At 34.4% G+C, this 21,696-nt stretch overlaps 1 protein-coding gene across 3 annotated transcripts; it reads left to right on the forward strand.

The window, feature by feature from the left end:
* The first annotated feature begins 1,546 nt into the window (after nucleotides 1–1,546).
* Nucleotides 1,547–20,496, forward strand: LOC119645333 (MOXD1 homolog 2-like). Of its 3 annotated transcripts, none has more exons than XM_038045477.1 (11): nucleotides 1,547–1,653; nucleotides 15,561–16,183; nucleotides 16,261–16,416; nucleotides 16,490–16,768; nucleotides 16,833–17,018; nucleotides 17,126–17,321; nucleotides 17,460–17,629; nucleotides 18,528–18,690; nucleotides 19,056–19,191; nucleotides 19,388–19,556; nucleotides 19,788–20,496. In XM_038045477.1, the coding sequence occupies exons 2-11, from the start codon at nucleotides 15,818–15,820 to the stop codon at nucleotides 20,085–20,087; spliced, it is 2,121 nt and encodes a 706-aa protein (XP_037901405.1). In that variant the 5' UTR covers nucleotides 1,547–1,653; nucleotides 15,561–15,817; the 3' UTR covers nucleotides 20,088–20,496. The 3 variants fall into 3 exon arrangements, with proteins under 3 accessions (XP_037901405.1, XP_037901407.1, XP_037901408.1); XM_038045479.1 differs by having other exon boundaries at nucleotides 15,566–16,183; XM_038045480.1 differs by having other exon boundaries at nucleotides 15,677–16,183.
* The last annotated feature ends 1,200 nt before the right edge of the window (nucleotides 20,497–21,696 follow it).

Consider the following 21,696-nt stretch of genomic DNA (forward strand, 5'->3'; position numbering starts at 1 on the left):
CTCCATTCTTACTCTCAATCAGATATCGGTACCATCCATAACAACACACAGGAAAGCGAATTTTATTCTCCAAAAGACAACATTTTAAATAACAAAACAAATACATATACAATATATACTGTACATATACAATATATATTGTATATATATATATATATATATATATATATTTTGAATATTTTGATTATTTTGATATCTTTTTTTAAAAAATAAAATGTACATAATATAATTATAATCTTAAATATATATATATATATATATAAGTCTTTGTATATTTTCTCAATATTTTCCATTTTTAATATTTAGAATTAATCAAAATAATTTAATCTCAACTTCTATATACCTTACCGAAGTTAATAATGATGATAAAGTAATTTAAATTGTTTATATAACAAAATCCTTCAAATCCCCGCAATATTTGGGCGTTCCATACATTTGGAAAAGATATGATAAGGATAATAGAAAGGGTTGCGTTGTTGCGTTCTTTGGATTGAAGATTTACATTCAAATACCATATTATGGATATTATGAGGAAAGATCTATAAACGTACACTCCTTTCAACTTATTAAAGTCACAATAGCATTGACATAGCAATACATAGACATAATTTGATGCTGATTCAAGAATATATATATATACATATATATGTATTGTTTATGGAGTCTACGAAGCTTGCTTGTGATCGCGTTGCAAATATTTTGACAAAACGAATATACCCCTCATCACTAGCTAATCAAGCTAACATGTCTTCCGTGTTTTGCCGTTGTTGTTGCGCTTACAGTCTCAGTCGATTCAGTCAGTTTCAGTCAATTCAGTCTCAGTTCAGTCAGTCGCTTTTTTCTCTTCGAACGGTGAGGACGTAACAAATTTTTTGTCGCTTAAAACCAACGCGTTAAGTGTGACGTTGAAAAGTAGCGGCGTGCACTAAAGAAAATTTTTAAAAATAAAGAAATTTAAAGTTTTTCTACAGCTTTCCGTTTCTTTTTTTTTTTAATTAATTGTTTAAAATGAAGAAATAAATAAATTAAAAACTAATATATGTTAGAATTGTGTATTTAGCGTTGTACGTGTGATTTTGCAATTTATAAGCGGTTGGAATACGTACCATTTCAATTGAAAATACCTACATATATATATTAATTAAATATACATATACTTATTTACAACAAACAGCAATAAATGAACCTTTTTTTATTACATATTTAAATGCTTTTATAATATTAACGAAAAACAAAACAAAACAAAAACCAAATATAAAACAAAAAAAAAAAAAACAAAAAAAAGCTAATAAATTTTTACTAAATATATGAAAGAGGTTTCCCAAGTATCTAATGTCGACAAATGTGCGACAACGTAAGTTTTAAAAATTAACATATTTCGCAAATCGAAGAAGAAATTTTTGTGAGTTAGTCCTTAAAAAAGATAAAGAGGAATATCAAAAACAAAAAAAAATAAGTAAATAGATTAAAGAACGAAAAAAAAAAGAAAAAAAAAAAAAGAAAAATGCCTATATAAATAAACAGCAACAATAACAACAATTGCGAAAAAAGTGTAATCAAAAATGTTAAAAGAATTTACTTACACGGATTAATTATAATTTTTTTCTTTTTTTTTTCTGACGGATTAAATTAACAAGGTTAAACAATTTTTGGGTAAGTAAGTACAGTAATGAGATGAGTCAAGTGTGTGTGTTGTTGTCGTTGTTGTTGGTTTTGTCATTGTCATTAATTTGAATGTGTGGAGAGGCGAGTGTTATATCTTAAATATTTAATCAACCGTCCTAACCACAAAAGCATATGATAAACGTTCACCGTTTAACATTTACAAAAATTTACCTCAAATTTCCATTCTTTTGCGCTTTAGTTGCCTCACACAGTTCATTTACAATTTTGAAAATGCCTTTCGCCATGCATGCGATGAACAAACAACTTGTAAAGTTAGAAGAGGCGCATCTTCAGAAAGCTTAGAGTTGAAGTAACTTTTCCAAATTAAAACGATTTAACCCACTTTCCGACCAAACTAAACCAAGCCATCTAAACGACTAACAACCGACCTAAAGCCAAGCATACAGAAAAAGAGAAAAAAAATTTAATATAAAAAAAAATATAAAACATTTACAAACTAATGCTTAGTTTTATAGGTATATACGTACGGACAGACGGGCAGGCAAACGGACAGACGGTATATCTTGTTGTTGAAGTGAATAAGTACAACTTAAAGAGAACAACAACAACAACAATAACAATAACAGCAGCGACAACTAAAGCAGAAGCAATAACAAGCAACAGCAACTCTAGAGACTACAAGCTGCAAAAACATTACATTCAACGTATGTAACGTGTATTTCTGTATATGTATATATCTTTATATATATATATATATAGATATGTATATATATGTGTGTGTGTGTGTGTTTGTCGTTTTTATTTGTGTTTTCTTTGTGTATAAAAACATTGGATGGATGAGTCGCTGTAAGCATTTATGTTTGTTTGAATGTGCCACTATTCGCATCGCATCGCATCGCATCGCATCGCATGGCATGGCATCGCACCGTATCGTCGTATGGCTGATGTATTGTGAACTGTGCTTGGAAACGGTGGGAAAATGAAAGTAACGTCAAGAGATCACTTCATTTGTTCGCTGATGTTGTTCCTCAATATATAAAAGTACATACATATCTACCTATATACATGCATACACACCGTAGCATATATATATATCTTACATTAGAGTTGTAGCTATAAACGTTTTGTATTGTATTGTATTGTGTATTGCATATATCTATGTATTATATATGTATATATGTATACATTCAATCCGCTATTGGATGCATACGTTTCTCATTTACGAAAGATCTACGTTGGCTACGTTCAAAACAGGCAATGACGCGATCATAGTTAAAGCACATGAATTACACAACAATTGCTGAAGCCTTGTGCAAACGAAACGATGTCTTGCTTGGTATTTGTGACAATTGCACAAATTGATGTTTGGCTTTTGTATCCACTAACTTTTTTCCCTCCTTTTTATTTAGCTTCTCGCTCATATATATATATATATAAATAAATAAATAAATAAATAAATAAATACGTATTGCGTGGGTTGTTTATTTGTGTTCTTGCTTGATTGCTTGATTAATAAAACGAAAGAATAAATCTAACACAACACAAAACCAACAACTACAATAATTAGAACATTACAATACATATATATATATATGTATATATATATATATATGTGTGTGTGCGCAAATGTATGGATGTGCGACTAGAAGAATGAGCGAGCAACTGTCTCCGTGTGGGAACATTGATTTGCCACCTATGTCGACGAACTACTTGTATAAATTTGATAAAGTTACAGCTAAGTGCTGTTGCAGTGCCAAAGTACAATATGTCTGGCTGTGAATGGAAATGATTAAAAGCTCTCCTGCACATTTCGGAACTTCAAACGAAATCAATTTTCCTCTATACTTATGTATGGCATTGTTGACATTATACTTCGTTTATGTGAGTGTGTATGTGTTTGCATTGCACAGACGAGAGAAGAACAACATTTGCGCCCAACCGTAATGAACATCTTACAACTTCACTTAATAATGTGTAAGCAACTTGAGGCTCTCTAGATTTAGATGAATTCTTCTTGTTGTTGCTGCTGCTGATGCTGTTGCTGCTGCTATTGTTGTTGTTGTTAAAATTGGGCACGTTTTGTACAACTTGGCTTAACTCACCATAACTTTGGTTCAGTTACGTTCAGAGCTGGCCCCGGGAATGAATGCAATATAAAACGGGCATACATATATATATATATATACACACACACACACACACACACACATGCAGGGTATGCAATCGACGACAGTGTAGAAAAGCAACAACAGTCAAGTAAACAAATGAATGTTATGGCATTTGTTGTTGTTGCAGATTCTTGAGTAATACTTGGCCATATGTGTGTATGTGTGTGTGTGTGTGTGTGTGTGTGTGTGTGGTTGCTTGCTTCCACAAGCAACGTGCATAAATGAGATGAATGCTACTGTGATGGCTCATTGAGTGGCATTTTGATTTTACACGAGGGGATACATTGTGTACACGCTTAGCTAACACAATCATCGTTTGGTTGCTTGTGTGTCAAGATTTTTGTTTTTATTTTTTTATTATTTTACAACGCGATTCTTATAGAGGCTTACCAAACTAAGACATATTGTAATAAATAATAGTTTAAATGCCTCTGCCTAAGTGACATTTATACGTCAAAATCTATACCGTTAGCATAAATACGCTGTATTCGTGCTTATACAATTTGTTTAAGTCTCCATGTAAAATGAAAAGTGTGTGTTGTGTTGACGAAACATGGACCATCGGTTAGGATCGTCATCATCGTCGTCATAGTAGTTTCTTTGATTTCGAAACGTAACAAAAAAATTCATTCACGAACATTACTAAAGAGATCGGAACTATTATGTGGCGACTCTCATTGATTCAGAATTTACTTAAACTTTGACCCTTGCCACGCTATCATGCCAAAAAATGAATAATAAACATATCATCAGAATGGAAATAATGCAGAAATAGAGGAACATGGAGCGATGATGGCTTTTACATTACAATAATAGGTAAAAATCATAACAGAGCCGATACTGGCTGGTTGGCCTTTAACAAATCGCTGCCAATATTTTATCAGAAAAAAACCAACTACCTTTTGATGAAAAAGAAATCTTTCCTCAGAATTGTAGAATGGAAATTCTCTCACCAATCCAAGCCAAACTTAGACTAAGCGAACGGCTTTTACGATATCTATTCATCAGAGATGTATATACATGTATATATATATATATTTATGTATGTATTCGTTGTCTAAATTTTAATGCAACTGAAAAGCGAATGTGGTAAACCGAGTATTTAAGTAAATGTTTACGCATATGCTGTTGATGTTGCCTTTGATGATGTGAACTTTGGTAAATTTCCAAATTACTTTTCAAAGCAGATAAAATTTAATTTGATGATTATTTTTAATTGGGCCATTAAAAATGTATTTCATTAAAAAAGCGAGTGAATGTCAGGTTGGTAAAGTTGCTTCATTTAACATTTGTTGGATGCATTTCACATACTATGTAGTTACAATTTTATATGTATCTAGTTATATACATACCTGTGTTAGATACTTATCGACTTGAATTTAAAAGAAAGTAACATTTAATCGCAAACTTAACTTTGGTCCCCACATTGACAATGTCTGTAGTGAAATATATCTTACGCTCTGAAAACTGTACAATCTAAATTTATATTTGCCTCTAAAGGTTAAACATACCTACCATTACGCATTCCCTTCTCAAGACGCAAGATAACTATTGTATTGAGATCACTTCTGGGTGGCCAAGGTCTAACTTAGATACGCTTCAAACTATTGTTAACCGTATAACACGTTTTATTTATAGCGTCAAGCTAAACGATTATGGCCCCTACGTCCATGTTGTCTTGTTAGATACTCCTTTCCTCATTACATTCACACAATTCCGATTGCGTATCTATCTCTAAAAAATCTTCTAAACTCGATCCCCAAGCCTTTTAATTGAGCGACTACAGTTCTCTAAATCGAATAGGAATTCGATTCCTTCATATAAATACCACGTTTGCGTAACTCATCAGTCGAACGATCATTTACTGTTCGTATTGCTAGATAATGGAATGCTCCAATACTCAACCAGCACTGAAATCCTTCATTACTTAATAAATGAATAAGAAAAGAAATGATAAACTGTGAGTGAATCAAACTCACTAAATGGTCCACTAAAAGGCTAACGAACATTCATTGCCATTAACATTCCAATCCAACTTAAAACTGATGAAAAAAATCCCATTTTTAAACTTAATACCTTGAATAGTAATCAAGTTTGAGTATACGAGAGAAGAAGACACTGTTAAGAAGTATCTTCTGCTCTTTTACATGTTCTAATTATTTGCGTGACTGATAATATGGTTCGCTGATTTTCGCGGCTTACAACAAATGTATTTCAATGAATTAATTACGTTTTCGTGCAATGAGGAGGCAAGGAATGATCGAAAATATTACATTTCGAATGATAAATTGGAGCAAAGCTATTCTAACTGCGATTTTGTCTTCTTCTTCTTCTTCTTCAAGCATTCGTTTCTTCTAATGGCAAACGTAAATATTTCATTTATCTCGATTCTTTGTTAGCGTTATATATGATCAGAAATTCAAATACATTAGATCGCTATACTCATTGGAAAATCTCTCGATCTCTCGATCTCTCGATCTCTCTCTCTCTCTCTCTCTCTCTTCTCAATTTGACATTATAGCATAAAGATTTTAAACCAATACAAATTCTAGATAATTGAAATGGCGTACCCTGCGCGGTCACGTTTCATCCGATTTAATGCGAGAATTAATCGTAATCGGATCGACAGCCATTAATATTACTTTATATAATAGAGTAAAAGCGATCTCGACTTATGAAGAAAGAAGAGAAAGAATGCAATAATGGACTATCGCATAATCGACGGGACAAGATTCGCGACCGCCAAATCGATGATCGCAGATTCGAATCTGAGTGCGTTAGACCATACTTTGTATGTAGCCGTGTACATAGTTATATAGACGTTATGCTCGCTAATAATAATAATTTACGCTTCAAATATTTTATATCGATTACCTTACCTATGCTGCTTGCTTCTGATTAGTGCTCTTTGCTTCATTATAACGTCATAGTTTAAACCTTTTCTTGTTGTTAATTTATTCTAACCTTATTAAGTTTAAAAGTACTGTAAAAACTATTTACTTTGAACATTTCGTCCACGATCTCTAGAGTTTGACAATGTGACCCTTTCATTTTAGGAATGTTCCTTAATTCCGATGAATGAGTAAAGGCAGAAGCAGACGAGGTCGAAATCTGAACGCTTCGATAATTGATGCGTGTTGTAATATATATATCGAAAATTATTGATATATAGCGGCTCATATCGAGGTGATACGAGAGCCTTTGCATGCAGAAAGACACAAACAACTTTTTATTTTATTAACTAATACAAGAATTATCGAGATTTTTCCTACTTATGGATCCATATGCTTCTTTTTTTTTTTTTTTTGTATAATCGCCACGGTTGCAAAAATTAAGGTAGAGCGCTAACAATTCCCATAAACATTTCCTAATCAATTAACAATCCAAGGTAAAAATATGATTGCGATCGTCAACTTACACGCCCACAATTGATAAGAAACTAAGACAATCTCAGAAAATCTGACATATCTTGTCATTTTCCTCTATATATTTCGATTCTATGGGGGTATTTTCGAAAGATTGTTAGCCAGATAGTTGCAAGAACCATCTATATGTTCATTCCTGATCGATGTACAAACATGTCCACGACTAACGATAAAATTTTGATTCTACTTTATTTTTAATTTCTTCGTATTGGATCAAGAACGTGCTAATGAATGAATAATATTAACTTGCTACATGAACAGCAGAAGTTAAAGGGCCTCCCAAAAATACGACCTTGAAATATTCCTTTGAAAAGATTTAAAAAGAATGCTTGTTGCGGTAGCAACTAATATAAAAAAGTTACTTCTATGCAGGCGGCACGGCAGCAACAGAAAAGATAACAAGCATGGTCTCAGCGAGATCGGGAAGATATAAATAATAAAAATGCTGTTGAAGGGAGGGGCAGCGATTTTATTACCTAAAATACAATACAATTAAAACACGTCTTACTCTTTCGTTGCTTACACAGGCAATCAGTTAACATTGGCATACTTAAACATTTATGCGTAAAATAATGCAGTCAGAGTTGTATTTTCAGTATTTGTCTGTAAGCAGTCATGGCAGAGTATACCAAACATTTAATTTACAACACCAATGTAAAAATGGCCAAATTGCTTTCCGCAAACGAAAATGTTGAGAGTATAAACTAGTTCGGTCCGTTTTTCTACAGTACACAATGCATATATTTCAGAAGGAAATAAATCAACCGATTAATTACAGTATTGTCTATCGCTGGCTGCTGATTTTGCCCATTTTTCAGGTATTTTTCGAATCCTCTCTTGAGATCAGAAGAATCATCGCATGTAATGTAAGTCCCTTGGGAACGAAAACTAATAGGTACATGCCAGGAAATTCCAGGTTAGAATTGCATATATTATCTGAGCCGGTTTTGATATACGAAGCCGAAATTTTTCCTAATGACAACTCAGGATATAATAACTTGTGACAAATCACAGTCATTTTTTGCCCTGATAGTAGGTAGCGTTCGTTAGTGACGGTTCGTTCCAATTAGTTAGAACAAACCGTAATATACCACGCCCAACTAGCACCGCAAATATGACGGCTATGGGCATTTTTATCGTCAATGTTGTTAATTCCCACACTCTCTATCAGTATTACTTAGGAGTCGGAAAGTGCAGTGCATCCATTGTTTATTACTCGTAATGAGTTAGCAGGACTGCTCCTCGAATTAATTAGAAAAAGTAAAATTTCCCACAAGTTGAGCTTCCTTGTCACAACACTACACCTATTCAGAAAGCCAAGGAACTATATTCTGCTTAAAAACAATACTTTCAAATGACGAGGTCACAGTCTTTACATCCTGCAGTCAAACGTTCACTCTTTTTCTCTCTCTCTCTGTCTCTCTATCTCTCTTGTTACTTCCAGGAAAACGTCGTACACTTACAATACATATAATGAACATGTTAATAGTGAATGTTTATGTGCCGTTTTAATCATAGCTCTAAGATAAAATTATAAATTGTTTACGATTTCGCTTACCAAGAGAGGATTAAAAAGTATAAAGAAACGGTGCCATCAAAAAGCATTCAATCAACTTAAAACGGGATGGGATTTAATCGTTAACTATAAACGTAATTAGTAAAGTATATATTAGGACCAAGGGTATAGGTAGTTCTGAAAAATATTTAAATGGCCAGCAATTTCCTCCGAAATGTCTTCACGGGACCGAAGGCCGACGTGGTTGCAATTTCCCAGCTATTATCGATGTGCATGTAGGCGAGGCTGTATCATATTTTATCCTTGTCTTTTTAATTCGTCAAAACATTTCAGCTTGCTATCTTCATTTTTGCGAGTTTGATGATTCCCCAAACAAAGTGAATGAAATTAATTCACCAAATCGGCTGTTTTGGTATATGTATGTCATTGGTATATCGAAAAGTGTGTGTAAACAATTGCCCTCAACAAAATGTTGGAGCTTTATATAGCTTTCAGTCATTTTGTCAATTGATAGATCCGATGTTAATAAAGGATTAGGTTTTTTTATCGTCGAAAATTGGAATTTTTTCCATTTACACCCTCGCCGATTACACGCAAAATCAATATGTTCAAAATCCTTTACGTACTCATTTAGCTGATTTTTTTTCGTTTTTTTGTTTTAGATTGAAATTTGTGTTAAGTTCAATAGTTGCCGCAGAGCTCCTTAAATTAGGACCTCGTGCAAATGGCTTTCGTGTTGCCTTGTTTTAATATTTTTCAAAAGTAAGCTTTGTTTGTTTTTTTTTTTTTTGTTTTTGTTTTTCTTTTCTAATACTTTCTATTTTATTGCCTTTCGTACCATACTAGAAAAAAGAAATTGTTAAAAAAAGGTTTTTTTTTTTTGTTTTTTTTATTTTAGGCATCTAGTAGAGTAGTGTTACCCCTTAATTAAATAACTCATTTCGAATTGATTGACAAACTGAATTTTTACGCTTTATGTTATATACAGTAGCTCTTGTATCCTTTGAGAAGCATTTAAAATGCCATTTCAAACGATTTTTTATTTAATAAAAGAAATTTTGTCAAAAATTCCAATTCAATGCTGAACATTGAACCCCCGCTCATATGCTTATCGTGTGTGCATGTGCATGTGCAAGTATTGGATATTATATAAAATCGCGCGCGGTGCGCTTATTCGCCTAACGGAACGAAAATGCAAAATTAAAATTAATTATACGCGTTGTTATGTCAGCCGAAATTGTTGTGAGGGGTAAAGATTTTCTTCATTTTCAGCAAATAATCCCAAATTGATTTTCGTACTGTGTACAGTATGCGATAATATATATAAAGAAATGTTATTTTTACTGCTTGCGCGAGCAAGTGTGTGTTTGTGTTTATATTTGCGTGAACCCTTTTTACAGTCGTTAAATGAAATGAATGATGTTTAAAAAGCAACGGAAAGCTAGGTAGGTAGGTAGCTACCTACGTTAGCAAAAAGACAGACCGCCAAGTAATGAGAGAATCGGAAAGAGAGGGAGAGAGAAAGATAGAGAAAGAGAGATAGAAAGGGACAGAGAGAGAGAGAGAAAGAGAGAGAGAGAGAGAGAGAGAGAGAGAGAGAGAGCAATGCGTAATGAAAAATCTCCGTGAGAAAAATGAATATCCCTACAATGAGTGTCACAAATACGGCAAATGATTGTTTAACCATGTGTACGCTTATGCGTGCGTATGCGTGTAAGTGATAGTAAAGGAAAAATTTTAACCTGATTACGTTTGCTATTCAATACCTTAAGAGTGGTTAGATCAGGTTTGATTTTTATATGAACGTTTTCCGTCACACAAAACTAAATCCATTAAACGCTTACAATCTGCTTTGGTTGCGGTTACTGTATTTTCAAAGCTCACACGAGACCACTTTAAACCGAATCTTTTCTCGCTACTCTATCACACACTAATTTTTATATTGAAACAAGTAAGAACATTATAATCGGGCAACACCGACTACGAGGTAGCCTACACCACTACGCTTATCGAAAGCGATAATTGTCAAGAAAGTCCACATATTGGAACGTTCGAATTTCTGGACCCATGTGATTCAAATTCATCATAAAATATGAAAAATTGGCCCTCTTTACGAAGGACTTAGCACTTCTGAGATATTTCATCAGGGGTGCAGCCAAAAAGTAAACCCATGTGGTTTAAATTACGTCCACTTAATTTTTTTTATTTAATTACTGTCAAGAGCAAATTTTTATCACAAAAAAACAAAATTAATACCTAGTCGTTTTTGGCATATAAGGGTTCAGGTTTCATGAGAATCTTCATATGAGGTTGTATCGAAAACAATACACCTAAGTGGTTCAAGTTCGGATAAGGCTAATTTCTTTGTCAATTTACTATTATGAGGCAACTTTCATCATGAAATATCTTTTTATCATATAAAGATTCAGTTTCCATAGGAGTGGTGATTCAAAAAATTGCTGCAGTCGGTCCAAAGTTTTCATGCCAATTTAGAATGCCGAAATACTGTTATTTAGCCACTTTTGTCAAGAAAATTTAAGATTCAATTTTTTCCCATATGACGACTCTTCAGAATAGAACGTTATATGCGGAGTCATCGAAAAAGTGGACCGATCCAAGCCATTATAACTTTCGACTTTGGGCGAAAACGCACCAGTGTACCAAATTTCATCAAAATATCTCGACAAGTGCGACCTGTAGCTTAAACAGAATTTTACATTAGACGGACAGACAGGCAAACAGGCTTAGATCGATTCAGAACCATTTTCTTCCGTCTTAGAATCATAGTATGAATCGAACGCTAGAGTATAAGGTGTGTCTATCTTAAGCCCTTCTGCGTGTCCGCACTAACTTAATATTCTTAATATCCTGCAGCACTTGTGGTAAGAAAACTATATTTCGTCGTGACCGAATCTTTTATACCCATCACGGTTACCGTTAAAAAACACAGGGAAAAAAGTAAAAGAAATAAATTTCCATGCTTTATGATTTGGAGTAGGTGGCGGGGATTTTTTTATTTTTTAAATAAAAGTTTTTGCTGTACAGGCGGGTAGTGGGCTGCAGGCGTGTCCTTTGAAAAGTTTAAGTTATTTCCACACTTCCACACCACCCAGATAAACAGATAAACAGATGGGCATGCTTAAGTCGATTTCGAATTTCATGCTGATCAAGAATATATATACTTTGTAGAATTTCTGATGCGTCCTGCATGTACTTGTCAGATGCTTCCTAATGTCAATTTCAAATTTGATATGATGAACTTCCCGAATAATTAACTAATTAAAGCGAGAGGCATTTTAGAGATCATCAAAATTCCCGGTACAAAATTTCACACAGGAGTATCGGCGGGTACTATATGCATATATCAAACTCCATTGCAATATTATGTGAAGATCGAATAGAAGATGGTATTAAAATATTTTATTAATTTACTTTACTATTATCAGCACAGTAACTAATCTATAAAATACTATGCCAAACTTGAAGGCGCCTCGATAAGGTTTTTGATCGAAAGCATTGCACTTGGCGAACTGCCTTTTAAATAACGCATTTGTTGTTTCATCTCAACTTTGCGAAAAAAGAAGCGTTATCCAATTCTTCCAGCTTAGTCTAGCTTATTATTATTGCAGCATTTCATGGCATAAAATCGTTATTCAAGCTATGACAATCAACATGACAATCGCTCGTCTCCGATAATTAAGCTAAAGTCAGTTTATACGAAGCCATGCCTGCTTATAACGTAATGTAAAAGCTATGTCGAATAAATGCCCCCAACTTGTTTTTATAACAACTCCAATTGTCTGTCAAATAAGATGATTACGACGATTACGAATTGTTGCTGATGCATGTCTTTTGTTACGCATCACAAGGTTGAATAAATTCAAAAACGAATGAGAAGCGAGTTAGCTCGCAAGTTAACCTTAAAATAATCGAATTGAAGTATGAAATGGAAAAAAAGCAAATTCGCAACATAACCTCAAAAGAAGTAAAAGAAATTGAAGCGTACCTACGAGCGGACGTTAAATTTATATAAGATCTGCGTGAAAAAGCTTTAACAACAGGAAAGACAAACGAATTTTAACTAAGCAACAATGGAAAAAAAAAATGAATTAAATTACCATTAAATCGTTTGCTAACTATCGAAAACTTACCCATCTATTGAGCAATTATTTTTTTATTTTCTTACTTTTTATATCCATTATGAAAAGACAAGAGTATATATATTTTATAAAATGTGTGTAATATCCAGAATAAAGCTTTAGAGATCCCTGTCTGCCTGTTAGCACTCTGTGTCGGTCGGTATCCTTCAACAAGGGAGACAAGCTTAACAGAGACTTCATAAATGGGCTTCAACGTCGCTAACACTCAACCCTGACTCTTAACGTATAAGAAAAGTAATGACCAACATATTCTTTTCGATTGTGCCAATGTTGGAGAATCGGCAATTCTCGTTGCTAATATCTTTCGGTACTTCGAGCATACTTAAGTTCTGTCCCAGGAAGATCGCGTTGTATCCTTGTGGTCAAAGCGTATGCTCGAAGTGTTGAAAGCCGCTACAACGGGCCTGAATTTTTTAAAATGGTATAAGAAACACTTCACTGCACCCGATATGCGCACTATTTACTCTACTTATATGCGGCCAATTCGTTTTTGTGGACAGAAACGTCTACATCTTGACTGGAGGTCGTCGGCCGTGAACAGTAAACCTATCCGATGCTATCCAAAAATTCCCGATATTCTTGAGTAGCAGCGTAATGAGGGCTGTGCAACAAAGCCCTCTAGGAAGGGTACTCGGCTGTCTTAGCACTCTTGGCCACTCGTCCTGGACGTTTTCACGTATGTTTTATGGATTATGCTACAGTATCTACACAAAAATGGGAAAAATTATCGATGCCTATCCAATATTATGGAAAATCGAAATTTTTTCATATGTCAATATAAAGACATAAGGATGGTACGAACATAAAACATTGGATTGAATAAAACAAGGCTAATTTTCTTGTTTATCATTTGGCTTTAAAGTGCCGACGTGGTCGCCGAGACTGATCGATCGATGTCTGTCGTTAAGAAAAATAATTTGGAATTTTCCGTTTTTTCGCAAAGTTTCGAGCACTTTTACAAAGTTTCGAGCTCCTATCACATTTAATGGGACACAGTTACAGTTAAATTGATTCCCAAGTTGACGTTGCTTATAGATTTTGTTTGTAAAATGCTTCCATTTTACGATAGTAGATGCAAATGTATGCTGGATATTAAATCAGATTCTCATGAATCTACCATCCGTGGAAAATGCTATGTTTTTTCAATTTCTTCGTTGTGGAGTTCATTTTCAAAGGTACTTTTCGAGCTTCGCTGGTACGATCAAGCCGAACACGTCTAGACACGTTACATAAGTAAAAATAAATTAATTCGTTTATAAATTACCCAAAAAATTAATACAAATGAGAATAAAAAAAAATAATAGAGAAACATAAATTACATACATTATTTATGAACGTATGGGCAACAAAGTTGGTAAATTCTTTGAATGAAATCATTCTGGCATCTATGTATTTATATGTCGACTACACTAATTAATCTATCAAAATGCTGCAATAAACATTTGTCGTCGTTACGTAATACATAATACGTTCGTCTTAAGGGTATTTAGTAGTGAAAGTTTTGTCCATTATTTCATGTTTTCGGATAATAAATAGAAAAAAAAGAAAAATCATTTAAAATTATTGTTTTTAATGGAGTTTACTAATCTTGTTAATCTTCGATAATTTGCTTTTATAAAATGACAGCGGAAATTAATGTGTGTCCGCTTGTGTGCATTGGAAAAAAGAAAATATGCCAAACAAAAGGAAAAAGTAAATGACCAAAGTTGTGGCACCACTTCATTTACACTACGCGCGACACGTACGTCATCATAATATACTTTATATTAAACGACTCTCAACTGCAATTCCCTGCGCCAATCGCCAACTTAACGTACACAAGTACACAAGTAGCAGACAAAACTGTTGTAGCATTAATCATAAACATCATCATCATCATCATCGCCATCATCATAATAATCGTTTTACGGACAAGAAATAAAAATAGAATCTGGAATACTAACGAACGCAAAACGTATGCATTGGTGAACGAGCGAAAGACGCGTTAAACGGAAGCCAGCTAGAGGCAAAAGAGTCATCAAGGTGTAAACATATACGTATAAGTACGAGTGCATCAACGGCGGCGGATATATGCTCATTGCAGCGGAGAAGTAAAAAGAGGAGTGGAAGTTAAAAGTTGCTCTAAGATTATTGTAACGTCAACATCAACATCAACATCAACATCAACATCAGGAACTACAACTACAACTACAACAATAACATTTCGCATCAAAATCAACATCACCAACAATAAGAACAACGCAACAACAACAACAACGTCAACAACAACAAGAACAACATTAAATGTAATTAGTGCCTGTTGTACAAAAGTAAAATTCTTAAAAAAAAAAAAGCCCACAATAACAACAACAACAACAACTATAATAACCGAACGAATACAATCAAAACGGAATTGCTGCCGTTGTTACTAAATTATAAGAGGGTATTATAAGAAAGAATTGCCAACACACACACACACACACATATCTATATATATATATATATATATATATACGCACATACACATCCATACGCACAGACTATTTATCTGCGTGTGTGTTCATATATATTAATAAATATATTTATACAATATATATACATATATATATACATATATATATATATATATATATATATATACAATATATATTATAAATATCTATATATATATATATATATTTATCAGAAAAGTTTGTATTTTGAATGACACGCAAACCGAACAAATGCTGGTATGCTTTGTTAAGAAGAGGCCTTAACTGAGACATACTAAATTCATATACACGGACATACACATCCATATAGACGCTATATATCATCAAAAGAGGTGTAGAAAGGAAGGAAAAGAGAGAAAAAGGAATAAAGAGAAGGAAGTGAAGAACGCTAAGAAAAGAAAATTTATCATTCAGCAAATTAAGCATACACTTGAACTCTGTCACATTTAAAATGGCACCGTCCCAGAGGTACTCGAGCTTATCACTGTCATTATCATCGCTATCATCGTTAATCACACACTTGAAAACTGGCCTTTTTATACGCAAATGTCTAGTATTGTTAGCCTTTGTCGGCTCCAGTAGTGGTGCCCTGTTATCGTACGGTAGCTTAGAGTATGACGCAGCCATGCAATGGGATCACGTTGTTGATTTAAATGAAGATTTTCGCCTCCACTGGACAATCATTAATCAGGATATAACGTTTGAGCTGCAAGTGCGGACATTAGGTTACGTAGGTTTCGGTTTCTCGAAAGATGGGAAAATAGCTGGCGCTGATATGGCGGTCGGTTGGGTAGAAGGCGGCCATACATTCTTTCAGGTATACATCATTCTCCACTGACATGGCAGGCAAAATTTCACTGATATGAAATTTATCTTTTCTCCTTTATATCATAGGATCGTTATGTAGACTTGAAGGGGTCACCGGAACCGCACATTGATCCCTCACAAGATTACATTTTAATTAAGGGCTACGAAAATAGTACTCATACGTTGCTAAGATTTCGACGGAAACTCGATACGTGCGACCACGATCACGATATGATTATTAATGTAAGTTAAACCAGTCGTATATGTACAGTGGGCTTAAATTATTCTTACTTCAATTGTTTTGACATGCTCACAGAATAACACTATGCGAGTTATGTTCATGTATAATGATGAAGATCCACCGCGTGGACTTGTTACACCAGGTCCACTACCTAATCCAGAGGAGGCCTGGCGCACCTACAAGTCGGTTTTGTTGTTACAAAAATCACCGCTATACTTACCCCATTATGAACCCAGTGCCCGAGTTTTGGAACTGCGCAATCAGGAGGTTGAACTTCCTTACGGGGATGACTCCCTTTTATGGTGCAAACTTTTTAAACTTGATAAGTTGGATAAGAAGCATCATATTGTTAAAGTAATTATACCTGTGTTTATAATATTCTTTGCACAATTTCTCTTACATATAAGTATTCTCTTAGTACGAACCCATATTTGATTCATCATGGAGTTACCATTATTTGCAACAAATTACTTTGTATGAATGTCCGACAATTGGCAGTGAAATTGAGAAATTATCTCGCGATGTTGGTCATATGTGTATGGGCGCTAGCAGTTTGCCATTGGGTTGCAATGCTATTGTAGCCTCGTGGACTCGCGGCTCCGAAGTAAGTTAAGCGCGCAACGCAATTGTGTAGGACCAATTTAAATAATTTTATTGCATAATAGATGGATATTGCGTTCATGAAGTCAATTGGTTTATTTTGATTTTTAGGGCTTTGTCTTTCCATCCGAAGTCGGTTATCCAATAGAATCACAGCATGTTAAATATTTTTTAATGGAAACGCATTACAGCAATTTGCAGGCGACATTCGAGCCATATCAAATGCGTCGCATGACCGACAGTTCTGGTTTGAAAATAGTATTCACGCAGGATTTGCGACCACACGATGCGGGCGTATTGTCAATCGGTAGGTAGATATAGTTAACCACACATTGTATTCAAACATGCGTGCCTGTGAGTACAGGACGCCACACTAACATTTGTCGTTTGTGCGGTCGCTCAAATTAGTGCTTTGCTAATTACGATTTGTTTACCTGTAATTAAGGTATGGATCCCAACTGGCGTCATATCATACCACCGGGACAGAAGCGTGTAGTTTCGCTCGGTCAGTGTTTGGAGGATTGCACTGGTGCGGCCTTTCCCTCGCAGGGCATCAATATCTTTGCTGTCATGATGCGCTCTCATCAAATTGGCAAAGAAATTAAATTGCGCCAGGTAAGCTTACAAATCATTCATATAAATCTAACCGCATTCTGACCAAGCTGCACAAAATGTTACACAAAATCCATTTTACATACACATTCTATCTACCATACGTATGGTTAGAAATTACTATACAATGTACTTTAGGTATATGAATGCACAGGCACATTTAACCGAATGCACACACACACACACACACACACACACACACACACACACATACACATGTGTGCACAATGCACACAAACTAACGATCCATCCACAATTACAAGTGTGGTCAAGTACGATGCATACGTGCATTCCGGTATATTTATATTATTAAAGTTTAATTTGCGTTGTTGCGGATTGGGTACGATGTACTTGTGTGGCCCCTTAGAATAGATATATGCAGCAGTCTGACTGCCATTGAATATTCCGTAAAGCTAGGTTACCGTAGGCCAATAAGCCTATCATAATAAGTTGACATTTTTTTCTTCTTTCTTTCTCCTAACGATTCTTTAACGATAAACAACATCAATTACAAACTTTATGGAGACGTTTCAAGCTTAGTTCTAATCACCTAAATTCACTTTGAACTCATCTTAATGTAAAGTTCGCTGCGATTACTTACCTATCCATCAGTCGCAAAGTGGTAAAGAGATTTGTGTGTGTGTGTGTGTGTGTGTGTGTGTGTGTGTGTATGGTGTGTGCTAAGTGCTATATATACGTTTTCTTTGAACAATAAACTGGTTACCAGCCAACTTAGGTCGTTGGTTGGTGGTTTAATGTTTGCTAAATCGATTTGATGTTTAAATTATTAATTGTTTCGCGGTTCATTAAGAACACGAACATTGCGAACGCTAGTCTGCTTCAAGTTATTTGTGTTATGTATACATACAACTTATACACACATAAATGTATAAATTTACAGATACGGCAAGCTGAGGAGCTCTTCCCCATCGCTTACGACAACAACGTTGACGCAAACTATCAAGACTTTCGACGTCTTGCCCATCCTGTACGATCTCTGCCGGGCGATAGATTGGTCGCCGAATGCATTTATGATAGTTCGTCACGAAAGGCAATTACTTTAGGTAAGTGTTTCAATCGAGTTGTATAAAAACTAAACGGTATGCCCGTATATGTGTGTTAGAAAAGCAACTACGTATACTGAAACATTAGCCCGGCATTTAGTCAGCCAGGCAGTAAGGCAATCAGACAGTTAGGCAGGCAGCCAGCCAGGCAGCCAACCAGCCAGTCAGCATAGCAAACTAACCAGGCAGTGAGCTATCGAGCAATGCTCTCATAAATTGTTGACTGGCTGTTGGTCGCTCTGATGGTCTAATACATAATTTGCCGTAAGGTGTTGTTAAACGTGTTTGCTCAATTAAAGTAATTGCGATCATTATCCTATGCGTTGTTCTTTGCATTTTATTCATATTCTTTGCCAACAATTCAGGTGGACTTACTATGAAGGAGGAGACCTGTACGGTGTTAACACTTTACTATCCTCGCCAAAAGCGCCTGACAACGTGTCATTCATTGCCGAGCTTACCGACCGTACTGCACTCGTTGGGCATTGAACAATTGGCCACGTAAGTCTTCTTTCGATTATAAACATTACCCATAAATACCGATTGCAGTATTGATGATAATAAAAAGAAATAAAAAATTGCATGAAAAGATTCAAAAAAAAAAAAGGAAAAAAGAAGAAGAGGATGAAGAAGAAGAAGAAAATTGACTAATAACACTTGTAAATTCTTGCTGTTTTTGATTGCACACTCATTTTAGGAATTCGAATCCGGTGGTTATATCATCACCGCCTCAGTTAGCTGGCATGACTCTGGAGACTCGGCTTCTGTCTTATGATTGGGAGAACCAATTTGGCAAATTTCAAGAGGCGACATTGCATGGCACCTTTAAACCGATTTGTAGCGGAGCTCACAACGAAGTTGTACCGGTAAGTATTAAAAACTCTTACAGTGTAACTAACGCTATCAATGATTCTATGGAGTGTTGTCTCTCGTTTGTCGTTCTTAAAAATTTAAAACTGCCTTTACAAAAACAGGGGCATGAAACTAATTCTTTTTTTGCTGTTGTTATTCTTGTTGTTGTTTTTTTTTTTTTTTTTTTGCTTTTCATTTGTTTTTTTCAATTCTCTTTTTTTCCCAATGTTCCGATCTGCGTTTAGATATCTGAGCATTTTTTAGGCTACAATAAGAACATAACGAAGACATACAAAGAGCCGCGTCGTTGCAAGCCGAAACGTTTATTTGTCACTGAGACGATACCACAACTAGAATTACCTGTTCTGCGCGATACTGAAAGCAATCACATTGGCGAAGGCTCAGTGCGCAGCAGTCGCAGTTCTTTCATTGAAACATTAGCTTTAAGCGGTTCGGAGTCATCATCATCTAGACATCGTTTGGCATTCTTTGGCCTGCACGTAATTAGTATGCTGTCATTAGTGCCGTTGTGGCTGGCCAGTTGAAACAGTTATCGCTTGATAAACTAAAACTGATACGAAACCAACCAACCAACCAACCAACCAACCAAGTAACTAACAAATAACACGATGAGCAATATTTTGACAATGAGACAATGACAATGACGATGATATTAATCAATCTCGGCGCAAGCGCATGCCCATGTAACCATGCACTGCACTGCTTTGCATTGCATTACAACATTTGTAGGATTCTCTCCAACTATAAGCAATAGATAATTGTGCCGTGAACCACTAGAGTTATCATAGTTGTAGTGCTTTAGTATTGTGTACATAGTTAAAATTAACAAATAACTACTAACGTAATGAATGTTGTTGTATTAGATGTTTAACAAATAAACAAATAAATAAAGTAAACACACAAACAAACAAACAAACAAACAAATACACGCACAAACAGACAGACAGACAGACAGACAGATAGATAGACAGACAGACAAACAGACAGAGAGACAGACAAACAAACAAAGAAACAAATACACAAATGAATAGACAACGAATAAATGGACAGAGATCTGACAGGAAGGCAGACAGCCAAAGAAATGAACTGAAAGGCGGATAACTGGATGGATGGATGGATGGATGGATGGATGGATAGATAGATAGATAGATAGATAGATAGATAGATAGACAGACCGAGAGACAGACACCGTAAGACCGTAAGACAGATAGATACATAAAAACAGAAATTATGTACGTAAGTATGTTTGTATGTAGTTTATATTTTGATGTTGTACGCATGTCCATAGATGTTTTTAAGTAATAAACAAAATTATTGAATGTTGTATTTTTAGCGATTTAGAAATTTATGTATACGTGTGAGAAGTGAATTGAAATGAAAACTAACGCACTAATGAATTAATGAAAAAACATAATTCTGAGACACATTAATGAAAATGTAAAGCAGAACATACAGAATACATCAGTCATAGAATGATCAAAAAGTAATGGTATTTAAAACGATAATGTTGAAACTTTTACCTATTTAGACAAAGACGAATAAGAACACGAAAAAGTATAAGATGTAGAACTAGAAGGAAAGTTGGTCTACCAAAGCACTGAAGCTGTTAAAGATAAAATTTTGACGCCAGTTTGAGCTGTGATATTTTTTAAGCAACACTTTTCATAACTAAGATAAGTGTACAAATAAATAATATATAAAAAAGATTATATAATAAATAAAAATTAAAAAATAAAAATAAAAATAATAATAATAAATAAATAAAAGTAAAAGCAAAAGAAAGGTATTTAAGAAAACATATATATATATATATATATGTATATATATATATATAATCATAATGATAATAAATTATAAAGAAACTGAGACAAAAGCGTAAAATAGCATAACAGATAGAATAGGGTGAGCGTGAAAGAGAACATTTAAAAAAAAAATAAAAAAATAATAATAATAAAAAGAAAAAGAAAAACGGAGTTAAAAAGCAGGAGAAACAAGTGAAAAGGGTTTGATTTCATAAACTATACATTGTAGTAGTATTCAATATTATGTAGCTGGTAAATGTATATCTACGATATATGTACTTGTGTAAAATATTTGTGAAAGAAAAAAAAAAAAAAAAAAAAAAAAAAAAAA

Source organism: Glossina fuscipes, unplaced genomic scaffold, assembly GCF_014805625.2.
Source record: "Glossina fuscipes isolate IAEA_lab_2018 unplaced genomic scaffold, Yale_Gfus_2 1, whole genome shotgun sequence".
Lineage (NCBI taxonomy): Eukaryota > Metazoa > Arthropoda > Insecta > Diptera > Glossinidae > Glossina > Glossina fuscipes.

What these genes read in the sequence shown, in the direction of transcription:
- LOC119645333 (XM_038045477.1), top strand. Translation starts at nt 15,818, where the DNA reads ATGGCACCGTCCCAGAGGTACTCGAGCTTATCACTGTCATTATCATCG. An exon ending in AGAAGCATCATATTGTTAAA is followed by an intron (nt 16,769 to 16,832) that starts GTAATTATACCT and finishes GTATTCTCTTAG; the next exon opens with TACGAACCCATATTTGATTC. An exon ending in AAGAAATTAAATTGCGCCAG is followed by an intron (nt 17,630 to 18,527) that starts GTAAGCTTACAA and finishes ATAAATTTACAG; the next exon opens with ATACGGCAAGCTGAGGAGCT.